The 9,756-nt window shown below is 42.6% G+C and overlaps 1 protein-coding gene across 3 annotated transcripts in view; it reads left to right on the top strand.

Annotated features, from left to right (window-relative positions):
- The first annotated feature begins 884 nt into the window (after positions 1-884).
- Positions 885-9,756, top strand: part of phf14 (PHD finger protein 14) — a 105,204-nt gene continuing 96,332 nt past the window's right edge. For all 3 annotated transcript variants that reach the window (XM_079288493.1, XM_079288491.1, XM_079288492.1), the window contains exons 1-4: positions 885-939; positions 2,936-3,046; positions 5,101-5,813; positions 7,110-7,242. In XM_079288493.1, coding sequence (XP_079144619.1) covers position 939; positions 2,936-3,046; positions 5,101-5,813; positions 7,110-7,242 — 958 coding nt within the window. In that variant the 5' untranslated portion in view covers positions 885-938. The remainder of the gene's footprint in view (positions 940-2,935; positions 3,047-5,100; positions 5,814-7,109; positions 7,243-9,756) is intronic.

The following is a 9,756-nucleotide window of genomic DNA, read 5'->3' as shown; positions in this document are numbered from 1 at the left end:
GGGATCAATCTAAGCGCATTTATTTTAATCGGCTCTTATTTGCTAAACTGGCAAAGTCAGTGCAGGACAATAGAAACAAAGCTCATTTTTGAAAATGAGCCAAAGTAGAGTTTATGCAAAAGCATCCTTTGAAAGGAACTTTTCTGTTTCTTCATGAATCCCAAAGAAAGTCTGAATACAGTAAGAGCATGAGTTTACAAAAGAAAACTAAATGTTTTCAAGGCAGGTTCAGGGCTGAGGAAATGGAAATATTAACACTAGAATTGTGTTTCATCAAAGTATGATGGAAAGTAATCCGTTTAATTTTGAAAAGTCACTTTTTAAAAACCAACATGACTCAGTTCAGCTCAAAAAACACATTACAGTACCTCTGTAATGGAGTTTCCATTTAATTTATCACTGGTTGTGTTTTACTGTCCACCATACCGTTACCAACCATACAAGAGATGTTCTTATCATTTATACAGTTTTTGGGGGCCAAAACATGTCTTGGTTCTTTTTGTCATTGTTTGTAATTGGTTTCTTTGGAATGCTTTATAATTTGTCTTAATTTGAGATGATGCGTCGAAAGCTGCAATAATGTGAGGTGGTATTGGTCTCAGCAGCTGGCAACACTGTTCTGGATTCAGCTCCGTCTTCCACAGTAAAGACGGCTGTCTCTGTACATGCTTATGCTGTACATAAATATAAATAATTACATGTACCAATGCAGCATTTAGTTCATCAAATGATGTAAACTCAGTTATTAAATAATGTGATTATTATTTGTTTATTCATTTCTCTGTAATGTAACCATCCTCCTCATCTGTCCCATCTGTGTCCCCATGGCAACATCCTCCAGTCGTGGCTACGTCACAGCTGCTGTGTGTTCCATTGTTCACACAGCATGCTGCTAACAGGAGACCTGCCTTGTTCCTTGTAGTAAATACGAACTACAAAGTGAGTGCTGCTTTCCCTCGGATATTCAGCACGGGTTTTGTTCAGTTTGATTTGTCAGCGCTCCGATTTAACAACGTTATTTGTTGCCTTCAACTCCCAATTATCAGCTAGTCGGCTAAGCTAGCCCAGCTGTGCTTTGTGACTAGCACTTGGTCTTGCTAATAATGCTAACGCTAATATTGTGCAGTTTGGCACTTTTGTCGGTCTTTTATTGTTAGGCTAACCGGAATATTCAATGCTTTTTGCATACTTGTATCTGTGTGAAGCCGACGGGAGTGGTTTGCATAACAATGCCGTAATTTGACGCGAATGACCACAGCTAGCCTAGCCACATTCAGCTAACTACGTTGCTTGGCAGACGAGGATGTGGGGTGGTGATACAACTTGCGATAAATGTGTCAGTGAGGTTGTTTGTCGGAATTGCTGTGCACGTACTAACCTGTTGGGCGAAAGAGGATCTGTGTGATTCACTGTCGGCTCTAATAGCTCGACTTTTCCGCAGCAGTCTGCAGCTTCTTTGGTCGCGGTGCTTTTTGTTTGCTAACACTTCGCTAACGCCGTGTGCACGTGAGGTTCATGAATATCATATTTGTCAGAATTTCAGCATCAGAGTTGTCTATAATTAAAGCTGTTGGGCTAATTCCGATTCAACTTGCGTGTCGCGTTTCTGTGTTCACTGCTGTACTTAGTCACCGGGGTCCGTTTACAGTTTAGCAAAATGTAAACAAACATCCGTCGTGGGGCCTTTTCCTCCAAGAAGGAACACAACCAGAACCCCTCACATGAAACCTGGGCTGATGCAAAGAGAGCTCCCCTGGGCAGTTCGGCTGACCCGCGTCCTGAACGGGCTGCACGTGTTGCTATGAAGACAACAGATGGCGTTTTATTCAGCAACTCCAACATGGAACTAATGTAGTGCTGCTCAAGTTGCTGTTTAGTTTTTCAAAGATCTTTTGGAGTTTACTGTAGTGGTAAACCTAAAGACGAAGACAATTAGAGTGCCACTCTTTTTTCTTTGCTGTCATACGTGGATTCTTAGTAGTTGGTGTGCGGCTGCTGTTCCACTGACATTAGAAACAATCGAGTATTTCACTCATGCTCCACTGGCACATACTGCTTCTTACTGCCAGCCACCACTGGTTAGGCGACAGCCCGCCGTGGGCCACTCGTAGATGGCACGTCACTCGTGTTCAACTGGCAGACACTGCTCTCTCCGACTTGTACTGATGATGCGTCTCTTGTTTTAGCGTGTGCTGCTGCTCGCGTTCTCATCTACATGGTTCCCATGCTGGTAGGGATTGTTGATGGAGCATCTTTGCTAAAACCGTACTATATGAAGCACGGACAGGTAGCTCACCTGTGCAAGAGTGAGACTGTAAAAATATTTAAATATCACTAATCTAACTAAGATTACAACTCTTTTTTTATTTTGGGGCGCACATGTTGCTGTCCCTATTTTTTTGTATGTTAAAAAGCCAAAGGCCAAGAAGGCAAAAAAGCAGTAACGTGTCCGTCATCGCTCTGTGTTACAAAGTACAATGGGGATTATAATTAAAGCCCAATACAGCCTGATGGGACATGTCTCTAGAGCTGTGGGGTGCCATCCGTGGGTGGAATCCAACGTGCGTTTCAAAATGAATCTAAGAATAAATGACGACCGTTTTGAAATGATGTACATGTAAATGGATCATCGCAGAACACGCTGGCCAACCCCAGCCCTAATGCTTTTAGTTATATGTGGACCGATCAGATTTTGATAAGGCTCTGCATACATATATTTATAGAGGACAGAACTGATATTCCTTTGATTAATCTCACTTTGACAGTGTTTTTATATTATCATTCATTTGGTGCTGTATGTCCTCATAATGTGTGGGAGTAATCATCTTTAGGCAACACTTTAATAACAGGTTTAATGTGGTTGCGATTGCTCCAATTACCTGCTTGCTCAAACTTGGTTTCCTTGTGTTTCCTCCTCTGCCGCTGTCCTTTTTAGTGGACCGCAGTTTAAAGCGCCGGCAGGTGAAGCCCCTCGCTGCCTCCCTCTTGGATGTCTTGGATTATGACAGCTCGGACGACAGTGACTTTGAAGTGGGAGATGCTTCAGGTAAGCACAGTCTTTTTCATAATTAAAGAGCTAAATAAGAATAATGAAAAAGGTAGGATTTGTTACAAGCCTACTGAAGCTTCCATGATTTTATTTATTTATTTATATATATATATATATATCAACTTTTATTTCAGACTCATGAGTCCATATAGTATCAAAAAAAGAACAAACAAATACAACAATAAATAAAATACAATATGAGGCCACCAAGACACAAGTGTAATCATTGCAGTTAAAAAAAAGTCACTCGTTAAACACATACAGACATTTGTTCCAATGTTTCCAGAAACAAGAAGTATATCTTGTGTTACTTTGTGTTGGATCAGTTAAGGCTTTTATAATTACATGTTCTGAGTCATTTAACCGATATTTAAATTTGTAAATAAAATTCCTCAACACAGCATGGAAGGTGGAACATTACGACTCACAAACATATGACTTGCACTTGTCCATCTTGGAAGCTTGAGCAAGATTCTAAAAGCATCATCAAATGGACCTGAATCTTCTTCATGTTGGCTTTACTACAGCTGCACCACAGGTGGGCTGTATACAGTGAGTACAGTCGGCTCTGAAGAGAGCTGTTTTAACATCATCTGTACACATGAAATTTACGTGCCAGCATATAGCTTGAGCATACAATTTGCAACACTGCCGCTGCACATCGTCATCATCACTGAGGTCATTCCTGATGATGTGACCCAAATATTTCATTTTGTGCACCACATTTCGCTCTTGACCTCCCATAAAAAATGAGGGAAAATGTAGCTTCTGATCCTCCTTGGTTTTAGCAATCACAATAACACTCTTTTTAGAGTTGAATTTGATGTCATACTGCACGCCATGAGCAGACTCTGAGCAACTGCTGTAAACCAGCGCTATAAGGAGACAGGACCTCTAAGTCATCAGCGTACATCAGATGGTTAACAAGACTTTCCCCCACCATACATCCTGTCTTACACTCTTTTAGTTTTCTAAAGATCATCCATATGTAGATTAAAAAAAGAGCAGGTGACAGTATTCCACCTTGTCGGACGCCATTGGTCACTCAGAAGGGTGCAGATACACTCTTACCCCAGGTTCAGGCTGGTGGTGTAATGGTGGTGGTGGTGTAACGGTGGGGGGGATATTTTCTTGGCACACTTTGGGCCCCTTAGTACCAACTGAGCATGGTGTAAACGCCACGGCCTACCTGAGTATTGTTGCTGACCGTGTCCATCCCTTCATGACCACAGTGGACCATCTTCTGATGCTACCTCCAGCAGGATAGTGCACCATGTCACACAGCTCAGATCATCTCAAACTGCTTTCTTGAACATGACGATGAGTTCACTGTACTCCAATGGCCTCCACAGTCACCACATCTCAATCCAACAGAGCAGCTTTGGGATGTGGTGGAACGGGAGATTGGCTCCATGGATGTGCAGCCGACAAATCTGCAGCAACTGTGTGATGCTATCATGTCAATATGGAGCAACATCTGTGAGCAATGTTTCCAGCACCTTGTTGAATCTCTGCTACGAAGAATTAAGGCAGTTCTGAAGGCGAAAGGGGGTCCAACCCGGTACTAGCAAGGTGTACCTAATGTACACAAATACAATTTAATGGCACGTATCATATCGTGAGCCGTCATCTTGGGAATCGTCATCCCAGGATCTGGAACCACTGCTGCAGGGCTGCAACTAACAAATACCTTTCATCATCTATTAGTCATCCTCTTATTTGTAGAAATGAAATGTCCGTAAATAGTGACAAATGCACATCACGATTTCCCAAAGTCTGAAGTGACATCTTCAAATCTCTTGTGATGTCCGACCATCAGTCCAAAACCTAAAGATATTCATTTAACTATAACATGAGAGCAGGAGTGGCCGCTAGTTCTCACTGAGGAGGAGCTGGAACCAGAGGATGTTCTGAGAGCAAAGGGAAGAGAGGAGGACAATGTGTTGATGCTGATGAAACCCAACATCTTTTGATTTTGCTGCTTCAAAATGAAAGCCTCTTGTCATTGTTCACTCTTTTGAGTCTGATGTCATTGTTTTGTGTTCTGACAGGATCGGACGGCACAGGCAACAACAGTGAAGAGGAAGGGTCCAAAGCCAGCGCTGCGGGTTCAGGAAGCGACTCGGACAACGACGCTGGTTCTGCAGACGATGCCATAGATGAAGAGGAGGCCAAAGACCTTGCTGCTGAGGAGAACCTAACAGAAGACGGAGAGAAGACCAAACCGCAGGCATCGTCGGACAGCTCCACCAAAGACACTCCCGCCGTCACCCCACCCAAAGGCCGACGCAAGAAGACGTCGGAGCCGGAGCCCGCCGCAGGGGCTGGCACTGAATCCACCTCCACGTCCGGGTCTGGCAGCGCCAACACAGAGGAGTCTCAGGCCGAGCCCAAGAAATGGAATTTCCGCAGGAACCGCCCCCTGCTGGACTTCACCACGATGGAGGAACTGAACGAGATGGATGACTACGACAGCGAGGACGACAACGACTGGAGGCCCACGGCAGGGAAGAAGAAAGGCAAAGCAGCTGCTCAGAAAGGAGGCACTGAGGAGGAGGAGGGGGGCAGTGCTAGTGAGGACGAGGACGATAACGACGAAGACGAGGACGACGAGAAGGAGGATGGTGATGACAACAACACCACCAACAACACCAACAACAGTAGCAGTGACAGTGACAAAGATGTGAAGAAGCCCAAGAAGAAGACTAAGAGCACCAACGCTTTTGATGAAGAGCTGACGAACGACAGCATGTCCCAGGGAAAGGTGACACAATTTTCAAGTGATATCTTATAATATTGCACTGTTTATTGTACTCACCTAGCCACACTCCTTGTATGTGTAACACACTTGGCAATAAGATAAACAGTTTCTGAATTACGTAACAAATTACAAACAGTAATCAAATCATGTTATTTTAAAGAATTAGAATTAACGTCACAAGTAAATTTGCTTTTCTATCAAGACATCAGCCAGAGACCCGGCTGAGACACAACGCAGCCCACCAGATTACCAGCTAGTCTCTGGAAGACCTGCAGCAATTAGTCAATTATCCATTAGTGGAAAAAGTAATCGTCTATTACTATTTAGGTGATCGATTACTCGTGTCATGTCGGGAGGTTTTTGGGATTCCGCACCATAGATGGAAACATTTGAGGAAAAGCTGAGGCTGTTTTTGCCTGATTACACTATCCGTAGAATTAGATTCTAGGACTGTCTTATTATTGGCAGAAATGTTTTGGAAAAGTGTTATTATTATTATTATTATTCAGTGTATTGAAAGACGTAATCATTTTCATGTATGTTTTTGGCTTCAATCCATATTTTATATTTTATCCATATATTAAATAAAAAAATGTGAAGTGAGAAAGTGGATTTAATTTCATGGTACCAACCAAATCAATTGAATCTGATGAATCACTTTACTCAAACTGAGGATTTTGTTGGAAGATGTTGACATTGATTTTGAGGGTTATGTCAACCAACAGCTTTATTAAAACCCTCCATGGAGGCTTTGAATGCAGAAACAGACTTTCGGTACATCCCTAAGAATTTAGTTGGAAAGTGTTGTAGTTGCTAAATTACAGTTGTTGCATGTTGTAGTCGTTAATGTAAGATAGTGTGATTTAAGTCATAATTGTGTTATTTACACATGGTTACCCGACTTTGTGCTGGGAGTCCAAAGGCTGAGTAAGAGAGCGGCGACACTACTGAGCTACGGAGCATTGATGCAGATGCAGTCCTCCTCCTTATGCTGGCTATGTGACCACTGCAGGAGTTCGGTATTTGGCCTGCACATTGGCTACTCTCTTTGTATGGTACTCTATAATACCAAAGAACAATATGAGTCACTAAGTCACCATATAATCCAATGAGAGCTTTAGATGGTATCAGCGTGATTCCAGGAGAATTCCTGCATCTGTTGTAATCGACTTAGCACAGTGTCCATGAGCATTGTATAAGGGATTTACTACCATTCAGTTGCTGGATCTATGGTCAGATCAGAGGAGGAGGGGGCGTGGATAAGTGGCTTTACTGTGTCTCTGTTTCCTGATCCCCCAGGATGCCTTGCTGGACCGGTCCCAAACCTGGAGCACACAGCACATCCTCATCTGCTGCGTCTGTCTGGGAGACAACAGCGAGGATGCAGATGAGATCATCCAGTGTGACAACTGTGGGGTGACTGTGCACGAAGGTAGGCTGCTGACTTTCGACCAATATAGTGTCGAGGTATCTGTCCCGATCAATGACTCTGTGGGTCATCTGGATTGGTGCTGTCCCAGACATCCATTGTGAAGGCTGACCATGCGAGGTGGATCAATGTGACACCATTCATCTTCAATTACTTCATTTATTACTTATTTCCCCTTGTTGTACTAATCGAAAAGCACAAGTCAAAGCAAGGCAGACTGAGAAGAGCTGCTGCTTTTAATTTGGACAAAGTGTTTATAGTACATATTCCCTATTCTAGCTCCATGACTTCAGATTCAGCTCATAGATGCCCTATTTCACAGTGAAGCATGTACAACACGAGTGAAAGTGAGCCTTGCCATAGAAAACAACATGGACATGTTGGTGTTTGTTGCATCACACTCATCCATATTGTCCAGGGCAAACATACGCACTTCTATCGACTCCCCATTCGTTGGTTTTCCTGCTGACATAGTTTAAATAATAAAAGCTAATATGATTTTATCAAAAAGCTCATGTCATACGAAGTGGCAGGTGCTTTACAAATGTAATGATAAAGGAACACGGTAATATTGAGCACTGAATACAGACTTTCATTGGGTTAAATATCAGCCCATGTTCACGTGTCTGTAATCTCATCTCACATAAAACACAACATCACACTAACTCACAGCTTGCACTACACCGACACAGTCCCCCATCACTGTGATCGGCTGAGCTGTGTCAGGGTTCAGCCGCGAAGCAGCGAACACCTTTGAGGTGCGAGCACGACTTGTTGGATCATCTCAGACAGTCTAACACACACACACGCACACACACTCACACACACACACACACACACACACACACACACACACACACACACACAGAGGCGCTGGTGGGAGGGAACCGGCCTAATCACCAGTTCTCCATAGGCACACAGGAGATATTAGGAGCAGGTCTTAACTTTATCTTGTTCGTTCGGTTGCTTGATAGTTTCTTCCTCTGAGACACGTTTAATCTCCCTGAAAAAGACACAGAAGGGAGACTAAGTGGTTTGCAGCAGAGGCTTGAGAGCGAGGAGGCCGTGGCAGCACTCCTATCTCCCTATCCAAGGACATGAATGGTCTGGGGCAGTAAAATATGGAACTTTATTCTGGCAATCTGTTTTCTGAGTTCATGTGTACGCGTGCCCGCAGGGGATAGATCTATTGTGCTATTGGAGGTTGAACTCGGTAGCTCAGCTGTTTTTTGTGAAGACATGTGATCTTATCCTTGAGATTTACAGCACAGAATCTAGCAATTTAGCGATTTGCCGATTACTCTGGACATTTTATGAGAGAAGATGTTCGTCCATGTCGCTCAGTATCCTGTGTGTCAATAGCTGTGTGTCAAGCTTTCACTAATGTTTCCCGATCTGTTCCGTGCAAAACCGTCAAAAACAGACTAGGAGGTGGGCCTTGGATAAAGGTGGAGGTCTAAACAGACGTGAGTACAGCTTCCTGCTGTCACAGTGTTTTAAATACATTGATATTCAGGTTATGCTGAATGCAGCCTCTGCTCCAAGGAGATGAACTACAGCAACAAGGGCCCACATGTCCTCTCATCACACTGTACACACTGTTCACTGTGATGACCACAGCCAGTGGACCAACAGTCCCACGTTGCTCCCAAGAACCCTGAAGTAATGAGGGTTAAGGTGCCTGTACCTTCATTTCAGCAGGTTGCTAATGCAGAGTTGTGTATAGATCACAGATATTATTTTACTCTTGATAAGGTACTTTAGCCAGAGTAGATTATCATTTTCATTTAAATAATTTAACTGGATTGAATGCATATTAATTGCAAATAAAAGATAGGCCACAATTCTAACAGCTTTACAGTAACAGTGGAAGTTAATATGAAGCCGTACAGTAACAGGGTTCAATAATCACTTAATTTTTACAGGCGATGGTTCTTGCTACTCTTGATATCTTTGTTTTTATTTGACAAAAACTCTGTCTCAATTGATTTTGTCTTAATAAAGGTTAATATAAATAATAGAGCTGAAATAGTGATTAATAACTGAATAATAAATTAGTTTTTTTGCTCAAAGTATATGTCTTATCACTTAATTTTCTTCTCAGAGTACACCAGAATGTAAAATAAAATTCCTGGATCAGGTATGCTATTAGCATTGGGTTTAAATCTGAAATATTGCCAAACAGGCACTTTTTCTTTTCGCTTTGACACCAAACTTTCCGCCATGGTCTTGTCGGTCAACTGTCCTTCCCCTTGTGATGTGATGAGTGAAGTCTGTCTCCTGCTACTCTGTGCTTACGGAGCAGATACTTTCACTCCTAATTGTAGCACATTTAGTATTAAATATAAACTTTTTGATGAACGAAAATGAACGAAATAGGTAATTTCTAGGTGTGTAACGGATCACAAAGAAAAGGGGAGGAGTCAAATATAACTTTGCTTTCCATTTATTAATTAAAGAACTTCAAGAACACTGAAAGCAAAGAACTTTGGGCTATAGTCTTACATGAAAACAAAA

Source organism: Melanostigma gelatinosum, assembly GCF_949748355.1.
Source record: "Melanostigma gelatinosum genome assembly, chromosome: 17".
NCBI classification, from domain to species: Eukaryota; Metazoa; Chordata; class Actinopteri; order Perciformes; family Zoarcidae; genus Melanostigma; species Melanostigma gelatinosum.
Note: the sequence above shows the minus strand (reverse complement) of the source record. Positions and strands in the feature narration are given on the sequence as shown.